The 19,195-nt window shown below is 40.6% G+C and overlaps 1 protein-coding gene across 2 annotated transcripts in view; it reads left to right on the top strand.

The window, feature by feature from the left end:
• The window catches only part of C6H1orf198 (chromosome 6 C1orf198 homolog), a 152,113-nt gene extending 145,723 nt beyond the window's left edge, over window positions 1-6,390 (top strand). For both annotated transcript variants that reach the window (XM_078649074.1, XM_078649073.1), the window contains exon 4: window positions 5,160-6,390. In XM_078649074.1, the coding sequence (XP_078505200.1) occupies window positions 5,160-5,216 (57 nt within the window). In that variant the 3' untranslated portion in view covers window positions 5,217-6,390. The remainder of the gene's footprint in view (window positions 1-5,159) is intronic.
• The last annotated feature ends 12,805 nt before the right edge of the window (window positions 6,391-19,195 follow it).

The following is a 19,195-nucleotide window of genomic DNA, read 5'->3' as shown; positions in this document are numbered from 1 at the left end:
TTGTACAATGATTTCCTACAGACTAGTGATCTCTATAAATCCCCAGAAATTGACCTGCTCTCACCAATGGCCTGGCCACAGAGGAATCCACTTCCTATGCCATAGTTTTGCGTAGGGCAGCTGGAATACTTGACCTCCAGTTCCCCGACTTGGAGAGTAATACCAATGTTTTAACAGAAGTTCTCCAATTGGGGCAAACATCTTCTGAGTCTCTCCTACCATTTAATGAGGCTCTGACAGATACTTTGTTGAGACCATGGACCAAACCCTGTTTGGCCCTCCAGTCCATCAACAGATAGAAATCCATGTGCCATTGAACAGCTACAGGCGACCCTTCTTTTCTCTCGCGGCACCTTTCCCCTGAAGGTATAGTGGTGCAAGCCTCCACAAGGAGCTCTAACCTAAACACTTTCTCTACCACTCCCCTTAACAGGAAACCTAAGCAAGCAGAGATGTTTTGAAAAAATGTTTTTCTGCACCAGTCTGGATCAGGAGGTCCCTCAGCACCAGTGTTGCCATTTGCCACTATGGCTATCTGTGATCTACTGGATTCTCAGGTGATGCCCAGTCCTCCCAGATGGACATGCCCTTTGACGAGACTCGCCTGTTTGTGGACAAGGCTGATTCTGCTCTAGAGCATTTTGAAAGGAGCAGGACTGCCGCACACACTCTGGGCCTTTCTGCCCCACTGCACCAACCATACCAGTTCAACCACTGCTTTTTAGCTTTGGTGGAGGTGCCCTGAATCACCAGCCTCCACTGGGAGCCCAGCAGTTTCGTTGTCAAGTTGGTGGTGCCCAGCGCCCTAGGTCACAGGGACACTCAGTCTACCCATCCCCCTGCAGCCCCATCTGTCTAACCTATTTAGATATTTAGCATGCCCTTACAGGAACACAGTCACCTGGTGGGTAGCAGATTCGACTGATTATTACTGGGTTGGCTGGCCACATCAGACAGGTGGGTCCTACGCCTTAACCTTTCTCTCTACCCCACTGCACCTTCTGCTATCTACCCAATGACTGAAAAGGGCCATCTCTCCATTTTGTGGCATGAAGCACCAGCCCATTTGTCCAAAAGGGCTGTTGAGAGAGTGCCAGAAGTAGGAGTTGATTGTTTTTATTTATTTATACAGAGTTTTATATAGCGCGAACTTGATCCGAATCGGGTATCAGAGAGCTTTGCCTAGCACCAGTTTTATTATATGAGGACACAATCATTTTTTTCTTAGGCACTGCCACTACCTTCTGGTGCTCAAGAAGGACATAGGCTGCTGACCTATATTAGAACTACGCCATCTCAACACCTTCCTCCAAATGGAAAAGTTCAATATGCTCCCCCTGGCCCAGGTCTTGTCTGCCTTCGACCCTAGAGACAGGATGATGTCTCTGGTCCTGCAAGACATCTAGTTTCATATTACTGCCCTGCTGTTTGCCCATTTGCGCTTTCTCTGGTAAGTGGTGAGACAGGAGCATTTCCAGTTTGCTGTATTCCCCTTTGGTTTCACTAGCAACCCTAGGGTTTTCTCAAAAGTGATGGCAGTGGCAGCAGCACACCAACGGAGGTCAGTGGTGCCAGTCTTCCCCTACCTCGACGACTGGCTGTTGAAGGCGGGCTAACCCCAGGCTACTTCCAGACTACAGCAAGCCTTCTGTCATATATCATTGTGCTGGCGTCACACCTGACTTTCTCAAATGTTCCCCTTTATCAAAGCCATTCTGGACACGGTTCGCTTTTGTCTCTTTACCCAGGGAAAGAGAATCAAGGACATTTCATTCTGATCTTTCAGCCTCTGTCCTTGATTTTAGTGAGGTTGTCTCTGAAGCCGCTGGGACTGATGGCCTCTTGCATCCTGCTGGCAAAGTACTCCTGGTGGCATATGTGGGCTCTTCTATAGGACCTGAAGTCTCAGAGGGCCCAACATTAAGGGGACCTCTCTGAGCATGTTCAGATTTCAGAAGAGACTGCAAAAGACCAACAGTGGTTGTTACTGCACCACAGTTGGGTCAGCTGCAGGCCTCTTTCCCTTCCCACCCAGAGCTGACAGTGGTGACCAAGGCATCACTTTTGGGCTGGGGTGGCCACCCAGGAGGTGAAGAGCAGTCCTGGCTCTATATGAACCTCCTGGAGCAGAGGACCATCTGTTTGGCATCAAAACCTTCCTTCCATCCATCAAGGGGAGGCTAGTACAGGTGCTGACTGACAACACCACCACCGCCATCACCTCACAGGGTGGACAGAGTGGGATCACTGACCAAGTCCCTTGAAGCTTGCGCCTCTGAACATTGCTGGACCACCAAGGGATCTTTCTGTTGGTGAATCACCTGGCAGGCTTTTTGAATGCCATGGCAGACTAACTCACACCTTGACCCCTGGCAGATCACAAGTGGCAGTTGCATCCGGAGGTGGTGCGAGGTCTCGTCCGAGCATGGGGAGAACCTTGGCTTGATCTACTTCCCACTGCTGAGAATGTGCAATGTCATCGCTTCTGCACAATGGAGTTTCCAAAGCATATCTCGCTCTGAGACATGTTTTTCCTAGAGTGGAATTCAGGACTCCTGTATGCCTTTCCGCTGATAGCACTCCTACCTGAGTTCTCAAGTAGATCAGGGCAACTTGGGCCAAGTGTATCCTGTGGATCCAGATTGGGCACACAGATTATGGTATCCGGAAGTACTGGGCTTGAGCATCTGTCCTCCAATCAGGCTTCCCCCTCCAGGAGGACCTGCTGTCGCAGCAACAGGGCAGGGTTTCCACCCAGGTCTTCGTAGTTTCCACTTTCATGCTTGGAGATTGAGTGGCGGCAGCGGAACACCTTTGAACTTCCTCCGGATGTTGTTGGTGTCATATTGACAGCCAGCCATCCCTGGTGCAACACACAGCAGATTAATTCCCTCGAAGTCAAGTTATCTGGCATTCTGTTGTTTGTTTTGTCTCTTGCTGGCAAGGGTTTGCATTGGGCACAGTTAAGGGTTATCTATCGGCCCTTTTGGCCCTCTTATGGCTGCCAGATCAATTTATGTTTAAAGTCACCAGTTTATGCAACTTTTGAAATGGTTGCAACATACGTTTCCCCTTTCTCACTTTGTGATGCTCACATAGGACCTCAATCTGGTCTTGACTTATCTACACACCATTCGAGCCCTTTACCGTCTTCCTTTGACGATCCTTACAATTAAGACTGTGTTCCTTGTCGCCTTCTCTCAGCACAGTGAATCAATGAGCTTCATGTTCTTTGGGTCAATCCACCTTACACTACCGTCTTCCCAGCCAAGCTGGCTCTGCGGACAGAAGCATAATTTTTACCATAGTTTATGACACCATTCCACATCAGTCAAACTATCACCCTGCCAGTATTCTATACTCCACACACCCATCTAAGGAGGAGGAAAGGCTCTATTGCTTGGATTCCAAAAGAGCACTCTGCTTTTACATTGATCGTACCAGGGAACACCAGATGTTCGATCCAGACTTTGTGGTGTTCTCTGGAGCAAAGAAAGGCAGGGAGGTGCAGAAGAGGACCTTCTCCCTCTGGATCGTGATCTGCTACGCAATCGTGATCTGCTACGCACAGGCCAAAAACCATATTCCGGAAGGAATGCATGCTCATTGTACCTTGGCCAAAGCAATCACTGCTGCATTAGCACATAGAGTCCCTGTCCTAGACATCTGCCTGGCGACTACGTGGGCTTCCCTCCATACGTTCATGAACCATTAGTGTCTGGACAGTTTGGTTCACCAAGAGGGGCATTTTGCCAGCTTGTTCCTGCATGACTTTCTGGTTTGATTGCATCCACACACCACCTCCAAATAGGTACTGTGTTTGTATCTTTTTTAAGAGGTGACAAATCTAAGACTAGAAGTCCTTATCAGATGAACAAGTTACTTACCCTCTGTAACGTTCTTTGTAGTAAAGACTATCTGCAGATTTCTCAATGACCCCCCCCCCACCCCCTTCTCCCCATTCTGTATTTGGACTGTAGACGTTAAGAAGATCCTAAGTCTCGGAATCTAGACACTGGTCACACCCAATTTGGTCTTGGGGCTCTAAATCTGAGGGCTCAGGGTAGCACCTATGTAGGTCCCACACGTCATTTCTGGAGTGGAATGGCGTTGATGCAGAGCAACATGGCACTTCCTGATGGGCCAAGGTACTGCTTAACATTTTCTGGATCCAGTCTGATGCCTAGGGCAAGGAATCTGCAGCTAGATTGAGCCTCTTCTGAACACAGTGTTACTAAATATAAGAAACGTATTCGTTCCTTCTCAAGTACCTACTTCTGATAAGCTATTTGTCAGCTACTAAGGTTAGCACCTGCAATTTTGAAATAGTCCTGGTCTTTTTACATTGGTGGAATTCATTGTGATTGCACACAAAATCAATTAGTTAATAGTTGTTAAAATGAATGTTCTTCCTTTGACTCAATGAAATAAAGAGCACCAGTTGGGTAAATGGATCTAAAACCGACAGGGCTGTTTTGGAAAATGGGGATACGTGCCCTATGTGAATGCCATATGGCAGTCACTGCTGCGGGGTGCATAGTGACTAGTGTAGCTAGACACCTGGGGGCCATTGCCTTGGGGCAAATGGTGCATGACATACTGCGATGGGGTGCATGACCATTAGTGCAGCAGAGTCTATTATCTTAGTCTACAGTGACAAAAATACCACTTTATTGTGTGATTTTATTCACAAAATTCACATTTTTGGTGCAGACGTAAGGCCTGGTAAATAAAAACAGTAAAACTGGACAACTTTGTAGAAAGGAAAAAATAAAGATCGTATAAATGAAGCCCTAGATTTGTAATGCTTTTTCTTGTTTGCAATCACGTATTTGCTAATTTCCTTCCAGAAAAAATTCTCGGTATATACTAAACGCCTTCAGTCAATCAGCAGAAATATGATAACAAGTTTACATTAAACACTAATATAGTAAAAAAAAAAGTTCTAAATTGGTTTACAATCATTGGGTCAATACTGGGAAAAATATCAAGTCTGTATTTTTGAAAGTCTGATTTTTAAATCTTGGATCTAGCTCCAAAGTGATGGGTGCAAGGAAACAATAGTAGCAGTAATGCATGTCTTATTTATGAGAATTTTGTTTGGTCACAGACCTCGACTAAGATTAAAGTTTGCATGTTTTCTTTCCTTGCTCTTGTAGATAAATACCAGCAATGTTCTCTTGAAGACAGGATTCGATTTCTTGGACAACTGGTAACACATTCTGGGCACCCTCAGCCGACATCAAGAAAAGAACATGTTACTTCCTCTATTTTAAGTTGCCGGCATTTGCAAATGGTTTTCGTTTGCAAATGTATTTTCCCAAATATCTTTTTCCTCTTCATGATAATTTTTAATTGTATAACTGGTTTCCATTTTATATAATCCAGTGATGAATCTGTCGCAATTTTATGAAATATTCTATATAACTGTTGTGTATAGTTAATTCCATTTATAATTCCATATATATGTTTTGCCAGTTACAGAAAACTGCCATTTACATTTTTAAAATTTGAATTAACCGTCATCCTGCCACTTGCATTGATAATCAACCATTTTTGTTCAAATGTCTTGTTAAACAATATTTGGGTTGTTAAAATTGGCCTGGCCTTCAGCTTGAGGCATAGCTGTATAGTGTGATAGAGGAACTCCCTTTTGTTACTGTCTTTTACTGTAACCTGAGCTTTTCTATAACCACTTGCTCCTTGTTGATCTGAAACCCTCCTTCACATGTCCAGTAGCCCTTTCACATCAAACATTGCACATTTGACAGCTTGCATAATGGTTTTGATGTTCAAAAGCTCAGTCTAGGCCCATTTTGTGAATTGGATTTTCACCCACACTCTTACCCCAGGTTTATGGCTATCTACAGCTCTTTTCCTGCTGGTGGTGGCATGCTACTTGGAGGGTGTTCGCATCCGTGAAGATAAAGCAGCCAATCCCACTGATTCTAGACAGTTGGGCTCTTTTGTGCGCACAGGAGAATTATTTATGGGTTTGGAATGAGGGGTAAGTTTAGTGCTATATTCATGACTCAATTAATTGTTGAATAAGCCTGCCTGGAAGACTTCTAATGCAGCCCTCTTCATCTCTTCATTTCCCTTTTGTAAACAGTAGAGAATATGGACTCATTCCAGCTTGCTGTTTTTTCTGGCATATTTCATACTTTAATGTCCGACTGGAGTCTGTGTGTAAACGTGCACACTCACTCATACAATCAATTTGGGTATTCTGCTTGAGGGGCCTCTGTATTCTTGTCAGACTAATACTAAAAACCTGAGGAAATAGAACATAATTTTGAAACATATATAATCCACAAGAAGTCGGCCATACTCCTAGGATTTATATCCAACACTTTTTTATTCAAATATTAAATAAAGTTAGCAACACTAGCAGCTTGTCGACATGTTTTGTCTAATAAGTCTTGCGTACTTGCTCATGGTTGGGTTTCCATACATGATACCGTGCTCTGCCCCACAGGAGTTTGGTGGCAATAAGTTGAAAACAGAGTGTGTGTATCGACTAGTATCCCAAATTATAAATGAAGTTAGTTAAGCAACTTTATAATCTTATCTAATAATTTGACAATTTACACAAACGTAAGACAAAATTACGCAAAGTAAGATACACCTTCAGATTTTAAACCGTAGGATTCCAACCATGGCTACATATTGATAATATATGTCTTGAGTTGCCTTAACTAACTCTTTCGCTCTGATGAGGCCTTTGTGTGTAGATACATGTGAACTAGATCAATCTATAATCAGAGTTATCATTCTCTTTAGAGTGTGGGGTAGTAAGATATTTATAATATTTTTGAGGGCCCAAATGTACTCAATAAAAGGGCAGAGTTGTCTAACAGTACCTCCTACTTGTAACCGACCACAATGGTGTGTGTGTATGTATGTGTGTATATATGAGTATATATATATATATATGTATATGTATATGTATATGTGTATATATATATATATATATGTATATGTGTGTTACCTACTGGCGGTCGCCAGTAGGTTGTTCTAGTTAGGACCACTTTTCCATAGGAAAAGCATTTTTTGATGTGCTTATCACTTTGGCATAGTTTGACGAATCTTTACGAAATGTTCCGAAAAGTTTCTCTTTTTAGATCAGCTCCTATCTTGAAAGTTTGGGGGTGATTGGTTGAGGGGGGGAGGGCTGAGAAAAAGGGGGGGGTCCCAAAACGTGTTTTCTCTATGCAATTTCCATAGGAAACTTTAGACAAGGCTACAGGTTGAACTGCTGAACGGAATTACGCCACATTTGGCAGGGAGAAAGGTCTTGGTCCAGATAGCTTGCTTTTGTTTAAATGGTGTAAATCTGTTCAGTAGTTTTTGAGAAATATCAAATTTTACAGATATCGATATTTGAGAATTCTGACATCTGATTGAGGCATTATGAGCACAAGCTTGCGGCTCATTGGTTGTGAATGGTTGAAACTAGGAAGTGTTGGCAGCCATTTTGTGACTCAGTTGAAAGGAGTAGGGTGGGAAAAAGAGAAAAATTGTATAAGAGGATATAGTAGGAACACTGTGGAGTTACTTTAAGCAGTCTGTACAGTGCAGAGGCAGGGAGTTTGAATGCTGCGTTGGCCGTGGCAATCACGTCCGCGGAACAACGGTGCGCGGTATTGCGGCAAGGTTGCATAGGCTCTGGAAAGCCCGTTGGGAAAACAATGCGCCGTATTGCAACAAGAAGTGTGTAGGGTGTACACACAGGTAGTGTGAATGTTGCGTAGGCCGTGGAAATCACGTCCGCAAAACAACGATGCGCGGTATTGCGGCAATGTTCAGTAGGCTGTGGAAATCATATCGTGAAAACAACAATGCGCCATATTGCGGCCTTACTTTAACATAATGCGGAGTAATTTTTACTTATAATGCGTTGTTCTCTTTTATTACGGATAGTGCCACTTAGAGGAAATGTAATATTATGTGGGAGGGCGTGTTCTCTCCCTGTGCGCGGAACAGAATCAGGGGCGGACTGGCTACCGGACAGTTGTGTGTGCTGCCGCGCTGGGGGCTGATTTCGTTGATAGGGACCTGCATGTGAAAAACTAAATTCGTTTTTCTTTTTTATTTCAATGCGCACGCAGGTCCCCATCAACGAAATAAGCCCCCACCATAGAGAAATTAGCCCCGAGCTCGGCAGCACACACAACTGCCCAGTAGCCAGTCCGGCCCTGAACAGAATTAACGTTTAATTGGCTGAGGTGTTCCAACAACAAGCTTAATGTTCATTGGCTGCAAACCATTGAAAGTAGAAGTGTTGCCATCCATTTCCTTCCCCTCCGCTGAGTAGGAGGGACATCTGATTGGCTGACGTGTTCCAAGGAGGACCATCCCAAGCTTAATGTTGATTGGCTGTAAACCATTGAAAGTAGAAGTGTTGTCAGCGATTCCCTCCCCCTCCACAGAGTATCAGGGACATCTCATTGGGTAACGTGTTCCAAGCAGGACCTTCACAAGCTTAATGTTCATTGGCTGTGAAGCATTAAAAGTAGAAGTGATGTCAACCACTCCCTCCCCTTCTGCTGAACACCATGGACATTTTATTGACTAAAGTGTTCCGAGTACAAGTTTGCTTCTTATTGGGTGGGAACGGTTCACTGTTTTCAGCCATTTTGTGACGCACTTCAAAGGACTACGGGAAAACAAAGTAGTAGAGGGTAAGGTAGGAACACTATTAACTCTGTACAGTGGTCACAAGGTGGTGGACAGGGACTGCGAAGGTAAAAATAGTTTTTTATATATTTTAAGGGCCATTTATATAATTTGCGTGGGGCCTACAAATCACGTCTGGAAAATAACAGTGTGTTGCGGTCTTCTTTTTATTAAGTCAGCATGTGGGATACTTCACAGGAGCGGTATTTACTTATAATGTGGTGTTTACTTTTCTGACGAGGAGTGCTACATCTTTGGAGCAAATATTATAATATGGAGGAGGGGGTTGAAAAACAAAGCGCGCTGTTGCGGTCTTCATTTAAATAAGGTGCTGAGTAAGCTACTTTTTGGGAGCAATGTTTACTAATAATGTATAGTTATAGTGTGGTGCTTACTTCTGTCACGGGTGGTGCTATTTCCTTGCAGCAAAATAGTAGGTGTGCTTGCGCTGCAAAAAATTAAGTCTAGGTTGAAACTGTTTTTATCAAGCAATCACAAATAGACTTTCTTAGGAAAGTGTAGCCGTATATATCAGAGGGGTGACAAATAGAAACGCAATTCATAAAATATCCCGTAAGCGTGGCCACACCCTCCTTTTTTTTGTCGCCTATAGTTTGTAAAAGTGTTGCCTCATATTCTTGTTAATATAAGAGGGCATCAGTTACTTTTAGTTAAAGTAAAAAGAAGTGCTACATGAAACACTCCCACACTACATCATCTCAGGTCACAACAACAATAACAAGTAAATAACAGTTAAATACAAATTACGTCATATTACCTAGAAATGCACGCTTCATCAAAACATTAAATAAAGCACTATGTATGCAATTTTTTTTAGGGACTACTTATAAAATATTAGCAGTGTTACAAACTGTGAGGTAGTAAGTTATCAACGGAAATTACTGTAGTAAATGTTGTTAATATCTCGCAGAGATAGATCTCCAACCCCATCTGAAGTACTAAATGTTCACAGTATTAAAATGTACAGGGTGAGTTTATAGTATTCCAAAGGAGAAGAAGAATAAAGAGCACAACAAAAAAAAGCAACATTTTTACAATCTCTATTCTGTAGAAGTCGGGAAAGTTTTGTCGTAGTGCTTGGAGGTCGCTCACAACTCTGCTAACAGATCGCGTACTCCTTTAAGAATATATAGAAAAGTAGTAATATATACAATACTATTCCTATATATTCTATAGGGAGAACGAGAATAGGTACCACAACAGAGAAAAAGAGTAATACCAAAATATCAATTAAGAAATGTAGGGTTTATCAAAGGCATTCAGTAGAAAAGTATCTATGCAAACAATTTTTTTTAAACTGCAATTTTATAAAATATTCTCACTGTTAAAATATCTGATCAAGTAAGTTATAAAGGTCAGTAAGCTTTATTTCAGATGGTTTACTCCTGGCGGCGACAAATCTCCAATTCTTGTGTGAAAATATGACACTCTACTACAATATAGAGTATCACTGATGCCACACAAAAAAGGAAAATAAAGTGATAAACCCAAAACAAGAGCAATAACGAAATATTTTCCAGTGGTGAATATGCAAAGCTTTTTTTTCCAGAACTTCAAAATCTTTTGTCTTCGCGCCGACGGCTCGTAAACTCCTCTGAGATCATAATGACTGTGAATATTATAATATATAGATACTCACACTATATAATCCCAAGGGGGAAACAGAGTTAGATACCATAAGCTGCTGACTTTACATATAAATCTGTAGTTTTCACGCCGATGGGTCATGAACTCCTCTGAGATCACCATGACTGTTAATATTATAATATACATATTCACAGTATATGATCTCAAGGGGGAAACACAGTAACAACCATAAGCTGGTGACGTTACGTATACATTTTTAGTCTTCAGGCGGACGGGTCACCAACACCTCTGAAGTCAAGTACAGTGTCAATAATATAGTATACAAAGTCACAGTATATGAGCTCAAAGGAGCCAGTCAAGGAGCAATGTTTGCTGTATTCTGTCTGTTTCTGAAAACAAGCTGCTGCCATTACAGAAAAAAGGCAAAAACAACCAGTACACTTTTTTCTAAATACAAATGTTTAAATATTCACAAATAGCTATGTATTATAAATATCTACTATGCCATAATCAAACAACTTACAACTCTGATATATGTTCTGTTGTCGCAAAACAAGAATCCAACACTACAAAAGGGAACCTGCATCACAGAATGGACATGGGTAAATAACTCGCAAAAACTAAACTTATCTGACAACGGGTGTGGTTTATATACTTTTTGGTTATTAAGTAGTCCATGGAAGGAAGATGCGGCTCTGCCCATTTAGATGTCATGTTTTATAGTTTACATGTGCTCATGTTTTAACTGTTTAACTTGTGCATGTGTTGGGAAAAGTTACAAAATGTGAAGCGGTAAAGGTTTCGATTTCGATCCTAACACGTATAAGGTCCTTAATATGTACATAAGTTGGAGAGCTTAAAAACTGTTAGCCGGCAAACCGTGTCATTTCCATTCTCATTACTAAAAACATCTATTAATTGCCGTACTTCTAAATAGAAGACATAACCAAAATATAATTCAGAATCGAATAAAAAATGAATGTGCTAATATTTCTCATCACTATGGATTTTAATAAAAAAAATACCGGCTTTTGTAAAGCGTACAGGTACCCCCGGAAAGGTGTGCCGACGCTCGGGGGCGTCTGGAAGATTAAGCAAGGTGTTGCCCACAGTGACAGCGGTGGGCTAACTCCGTTGGAGCTGGGAATTGAACTGTGAAAGCTGTTGTTCGAAGTCAGGTATCATAGCTTCTGCTTCACACTTTTTCCACACTTATATGTTATTTACTGCTAATTAAGTTTTAAACATTGTTAAATGATAACTTATAACAGACTACTGTTACAGTTAGTTTTTCACTACAAAAAGTATGCACGTCTTTTTCAAATTTACTTAAAAACAATATAGGTTTAAGGGACATTGTAGTTAGAAATTAGCATTTATAAATCCTTTGAAATTCACTGAAAAAAACATAGGTTTTACAGACGTTATAGTTGGAAATTAGCATTTAAAAAACCTTAGAAATTCACTGAAAAAAACATAGGTTTCAGGGACGTTATAGCTAGCTGGACATTTCACTCGTAAAAAACCATAGAAATTCCACAGTTATAGTTAGTTCAGCTAACTATAACTCGCGCCCCCGCAATGCACTGCTCATGACGTCACATATTACATCATTCATGGCATGGTCAGTGACATCACTGATGACATCACTGATGACTTCGCAAATGACACACTGATGACATCATCCACATGAAAATCTGATGCACCTCCTCACAGTCTAATATAACCTTTGATACACCCACTGTAAAATATAGACTACCATTTTTGAAACCATCAATACACCAATACTGTCACTACATATGCACTCACTGATTCCTATGTCCACACACACATCAACTCATTCACCCATACCATCACTTATACATGCAGTCACTCATCAATACAACACTATCATATGCACTCATACACCTATTCAGACACTGATACATCGCCACTCATCCATGGAGTTACTCACACACCTAGTCAGTCATGTAAAGAATCAATCACACTCCCATTTACTCACCTTTACAGTTATACACACACCACCTCACTAATTCATACAGATAGTAATGCATACTTACTCTTATATAATCACTGATACAAGTACACACTCATCCGTACAGCCACTCTCACAATCACTCACATATAGTTATTTATATACACCATCACTCACATATGCTGCCTTTTACATATGTAGTTACTCACATGTACCACTGAGACATCCATTCACTCACCAACACACCCATACACACACTCTCCCACTCATTGGGCTGTTTCCACATGTACTCTTGAACCCATACACCCAGTGAATCAACTACTCACACATCTGTGCACAGTCACACATCTCCAACCCACCCACACACACACCCATACAAATACTCAGGCAAACAATCGATAACCCATATAAACACGCATGTAGCTACTGACCAAGCCATGTACCAGCTTACACAACAGACAGACTGATACAGACATTCACACAGTTTAGTCACTAACACATGCATTCAGTAAGGCATGTTTAATCAGTCACTTATGCAATCAGTCACACACCCCCAAATCGTCCATCCAGACACTTCTACACCCACTCATTCTTCAATACATCTTGGCATATATATATATATAAAACATATTTAAACTTTACAGAAATACACAGTCACTGGATGATGTCATCAGTGATGTCATTTGAGATGTCATCAGTGAAGTCACTGACCATGCCATGAATTATGTAATATGTAACGTCATGAGCAGTGCAATGCGGGGGCGCAAGTTATAGTTAGCTGAACTAACTATAACAGTGGAATATCTATGGTTTTGTATGAGTGAAATGTCCAGCTAACTAGAATGTCCCTGAAACCTATGGTTTTTTCAGTGAAAAAAATAAATTATATATATATATATATATATATTCACTGAAAAAACCATAGGTTTCACACCAGTTATAGTTAGGTGGAAATTTTACTTGCATAAAACCATTGAAATTCCCACGTTATAGTTAGTTGGACTCACTATAACTTGCGCGTGCAATGCACTGCTGATGACGTCACATATTACATCACTCATGACATGGTCAGTGACATCACTCATGACATCACTCATGACATCTCAAATGACATCACTGATGACAACATCCTTGTGACAAAGTGGCAGACCTCCTATCAGCATAAAATAGCCTTTGACACACACATTCAAAAATAGAAACTTACATTTTCTTAAAAAAGGAGAAACCAATACCAATTACAACAACTTATTAGGTAATTCCAACATTTACATACACATCCACTCATTCACCCACAGTTCTATATAGTCACTCATGCATGTACTTACTCATCATATGTACTCATACACCTATACATCCTGTTACACACTAATACTCATCCATATAGTTACTCACACACAAATTCACACATGCAAATAAACTATCAAAAAAACATTTATTTGAATATACTGCTATATACACACCACTACACATACTTCTACAGAAACGGAAACATATTTACTCTCTTAAACAATCAATTATAAAAACCGATACTCACTAACCCACCCATACACACAATCATCCACCCATACAGTCTTGCACACATGCTGTCTTCAAAATACATACAAATAGTGAGTCACTCATTCATGCATCTGTGCTCTAAGTAATATCCCCCACCGAACCATACAGACACTGATACTGATACTCAAAAAAACAACTAATAACCCATATACACACTCATGTAGCTACTCACCAACCCATGCAACCACTTATACACAAAGTGAGACACAGATACAGATATTTAAATATTTAAACATTACTCGCTAATATATGTATTCACTAAGATACATTTAATAAGTCAGTTAACCAATCAATTTTACACAAAAAAAATCCATTTAGACATTTATTTACCCATTTATTCTTCCATCAACCTTTAGATATACATATATAAAAAATATGTATTTTTCAGAAAGATACACATTCACTGGATGATTTCATCAGTGATGTCATTTGAGATGTAATCAGTGATGTCATGAGTGATGTCACTGACCATGTCATGAGTGATGTAATATGTGACGTCATCAGCAGTGCATTGCACGCGCAAGTTATAGTGAGTCCAACTAACTATAACGTGGGAATTTCAATGGTTTTATGCGAGTAAAATTTCCAGCTAACTATAACTGGTGTGAAACCTATGGTTTTTTCAGTGAATTTAATAGGTTTTTTAAATGCTAATTCCTAACTATAACTGGTGAGTATGTATGTATATATATATATATATATATATATATATATATATATATATATATATATATATATATATATATATAAAATTTCTATGGCAAAATGAAACCCCTTATTTTGTTCCTTTTCAAATTAAATGTATTAAGTGTTACCACTTTATTCCAATCAAGATGACTTCAGGTGTGCCATACTTTTGTCATAAGTAAGACTGTTAGCGTTCTAGTTCTTTAGAACACTCTGGGACATTCTGTCATTGGGCTATAGTTGGGCTACATCTGGCTGATATTTGGGCTACATTTGGGCTCTTTTGTCTCTGGTGGCCATCTTGGGAGACTGCATATCAGAATTTTTTTCATGAAATATAAGAGGATTTGAGAAGTCACTCAAAATGTGCCCTAATTTTTCTTTCTTCAGCACTAATCATAATTTCTATGGCAAAATGAACCCCCTCATTTTGTTCCTTTGCAAATTAAATGTTTTAAGTGCTAACACTTTATTCCAATCAAGATGACTTCAGGTGTGCCATACTTTTGTCATAAGTAAGACTGTTAGTGCTCTAGTTGTTCTTTAGAACACTCTGGGACATTCTGTCATTGGGCTATAGTTGGGCTACATCTGGCTGATATTTGGGCTACATTTGGTTTTTTTTGTCTCTGGTGGCCATCTTTGGGCTACATTTGGGCTCTAACATATATATATAGCCCAATGTAGCCCAATATATATTTTTTCAAAGTTAATTTTCGTAAAAACCACTGGAGCATATATCTTGAGACATAGCAAAGGCACATCGGGGTACCAGTCCCTACAATTTTGCCAAGTTTGGTGGGAATCCATTCAGCCGTTCGGGCTAAAAGTGAGTCCAACCACCCTATGGAAATTAACATGGGGAAAATACGTTTTGGGACCCCCTTTTATCTCGGCCCCCGCTTGACGGATCCCCCCGAAACTTTCAGGGAAGGAGCGGAGCGCAGCGAGGCAAAGTTAAGGAAAATTACAGGCAGATCCCTCATTCGGCGCCAAAGTTATTCCCAATAGAATGTTGCGGATTTCCTATGGAAAACGATCCTAACTATAACTACCTACTGGCGACCGCCAGTAGGTAATATATATCTCACCAATGCGCCCCTGCGCTGAAGGAAGGGCTCACCTCGGCACCCCCAGGCCATCTGGCTTTACACTGCTCCCGAGCAACTTCAAGGTCTTCCTCCAAGTAATTAAAAGTCCGACGCGTTTCGGGGCCAGAACGCCCCTTCCTCATGGACACAAAGACGAGGCCTGGGAGTGCCGTGGTGAGCCCTTCCTTCAGCGCAGGGGCGCATTGGTAATCAATCTATCTATCTATCTAGCTAGCTCATGCAACATGCACACTTTTACAATTCAGACATGATTTAACCATACACATTTTACCATTAGGGCCCATAAGCAAGTATCACTTATTAAAAGCTAGTTCATATAGGCTGCAGTCACTATATTTATGACACCAATAACTATATAACCAAGTAAGGATATTCTTTTTAGAAGACATACAAACACTTCTCATTGGCTTATTTCGAAGGTTTTCAGTTCTGTAAAAAGACATGGTGAGATAAGGAGAGGTGTTATTTTTAAATTCAGAATCCACCAGTGATAGACAGTAATTATGATCCGCCTCAGTTTAGGACTCTACCAAAAACATGTAAGTGAATGCATCTTTGATTCACTGTTACGAGTTTGAACATTAGTTATGCTTTCATTGGACATTAGTATTGTAAATCTGCTTTTAGAATTGGCCTCTTTTCTAGCTTGTTGTAATACGTGATGAGGAGGGTCAGTCGACCTATTAAGCAAATCATTTTTTATTTTAAACTAAGCAACTTTTAGGTATTTAACATGCCACTAGGTGTACCCCCTACAAGCCTGTACTACTTGAAGTGTGTAGGAAGGCCTACTTTTATTTGCCTTCCTGTACCGCAACAGTGTAATACATAGATCACCTCTACTATACTAAAATGCTGTAACCAAATGTCTTGGATCAGCCTTTGGTTTGCAAACTAAAGGACTCCTCTTGTTCCCCCTGCAATTTGGTGAAGTTGATCTAGTGTACTGAAGGCAAGGGCACGGGAAGTATTGAATAGCTCTGGGTTGTACTGGCTAATGTTTTGGAGCTAGATATTATTTGCTGGTGAGTATGGCTCATGTTTCTTGCACAAAGGTGCAATAAATGCATTGTATTCTGCATATATGTCGGCAAAAAAGTATCTTAATGCTGATGCACCTCGCCTCCTCTGGAACCTATACTACAGATGATAAATTCTAAACAAGGTTTTAATGGGCAAACCAAAGTAGACGTACTTTTTTCAGCAAGAGTAAGAAAAGGGTGTCCAACCCTTGTCCTGAAAGTAGAATCAGACCCTTGCCAGATTTTCCAAGTAGCAACATAACATACATTTACATATAATACATCTCTAAGAAGATCATTGAAAGGGTTACCGTGAAAATCTGGCATTACTCTGACCCGGCAGCTTCTATGTTGGGCACTCTTGCAATACATTACAATGTCTTGAAAGGGTATAACAAAATATTCGGAGAAAATATGGCCATTTGGAAGTTATCAATCGTGTTTCTGCATTCATTTTTGTTTGTATAGAGTGTTACAGTACAGTGGATTTTGGAAGGTGTTTACCTACGCTAAAACACTAAAAGCATAAAAATAACACTTCAGTGTTTAGGCAATATATCTATAAAAGTTATGTTGGCATAAACTAGTGGCCTCGGTGCCTTAGAACGTATTAGCATATTTATTGTTGTGTTAAGATGTTACGTTTAATAAGCAAAGATCATCTGGGATGGTCTGGCAGTGTACGTCTCATATAATAATCTGTTGGATTAAAGAAAAACGATTTTGCCTCTGTTGTAGTTGGTGGATGTGATATTTTTCTTTCCTGTTTCTGCTCGCCTGTTTCCACAACTCTTTGATTCTTTTTGCCGCCATCTTCGCTGCCACACGATCATCAGTGGTCAGTCAGCAATGGTCTTTGTAATCGATGATTCACAATGGACCAGGAAAGAAATGCAGCGAAGATACATATTTAATTTCTCTTGCAAATATCCATTAACACACACACCTCCTGGGCTTTCTATAAGGACACATTTTAAGCAAGGTTCTCGTCTTCATTCATTACAGTATCCATTCCCAGTGCACACTCAACCTCTGAATTCCAGACACAGTGTGCACATATTGGGCTGCTGCTTGTTCAATGAAGTACTTATTCACACTATGTTAAGGCTTGCTGAATTCACTTCCACCTTCGGTGGCGGATCGTTAGAAAATAGCATCCTCTTCTGCAATAACTTGAGTATTCTTCTATAATAAACCAAGTTTTTAGAGTGTAGGGAAAATGCAGGGTAATGATATGTTGCAACAACTTTTCCAAGTTCACTGTAACCGGACTACCCCTCAGAATCTTTGCAGATAAGTGTTACTCTTACAAAAACATATTGTTATGCAACTCTTGTGACACTAATACTTTTTTTGTGAAAAAGGAACTTGTTTTGGTGTTTGTTCAGGTGATTAATTGGGATGATGTGTCAGCAAAATGGGATTGCTTGTACAGGTCTGATTACTTGTCACAACCTGTATTATATCCTTTGTAAAACTGTGCAAGACCTTAAATGAGCCCTTCCTGTTCAGTAATAGTGAACTGTTACAGATGGTGTTGGTGGGAATCTTCTAGAAATATAACCAAGCTTCAACTCATTTTGCTGCCTCATTTATAATGTCGATGTTTCCCACCCAAGACACCACTTGTTAACCTGTCATGTTTGTCTCAGTTTCAAACAGCACATATGCTTTCTTCATACCTGAGTTTTTGGTTCTGTACTGTCGCCACAGATTTCTGTAGGATGCAGAGCCAGAACATGATAACATGTTAGCCAGCCATCCGCAAATGTAGCCTGCCTGTGTCTGTTAATGGTGGAGATAAACTGCTATGCAGATTCTGAGACTTTTTCCTTGTCTGTTTTTGAACTAAATATGTTGACATTTTTTACTGAGTTGTGCTGTATTTGATGGTATTTTGTACTAAAAAAACTAGCTTTTATTAAAGTCAAGTTTAAACTGAAAAGTGAGCTGTGTTTTTCATTACATTGCTTCAATTTTACAACAATGTTCACGTGTATGGACCTGCACAAGTGTGTGTGTGTTTGTGTCTTCCAAGACCATTTCTAATCTCTACAAAACGGGGCTGTCTAATAATCTTCAAACATCTGGAGTGTCTGACAGAGGACCACAGGGGATGAATCATGATTTTGAGGCTGTCCACAAAATATACATTTACTCACAGTGTACAAGTGTTCCGCATCCGGTGGTCCTCACCTCCTAGACCTACATTGGACATTCATGGTCGACAATTTCTAGATTCTCTCTCTCTCTCTCTCCCCTCTCTCTCTCTCTCTCTCTCTCTCTCTCTCTCTCTCTCTCTCTCTCTCTCTCTCTCTCTCTCTCTCTCTCTCTCTCTCTCTCTCTCTCTCTCTCTCTCACTCTCTCACTCTCTCACTCTCTCACTCTCTCACTCTCTCACTCTCTCACTCTCTCACTCTCACTCTCTCACTCTCTCACTCTCTCACTCTCTCACTCTCACTCTCACTCTCACTCTCACTCTCACACTCACACTCTCACTCTCACTCTCTCTCTCGACAGAAGGAGAGAGATGTGAGTCCAGAGGGAAAACATGA

This window comes from Lissotriton helveticus, chromosome 6 (genome assembly GCF_964261635.1).
Source record: "Lissotriton helveticus chromosome 6, aLisHel1.1, whole genome shotgun sequence".
In the NCBI taxonomy this organism is placed as follows: domain Eukaryota; kingdom Metazoa; phylum Chordata; class Amphibia; order Caudata; family Salamandridae; genus Lissotriton; species Lissotriton helveticus.
The sequence above is the reverse complement of the archived record's forward strand: the minus strand, read 5'-3'. Positions and strand labels throughout refer to the sequence as shown.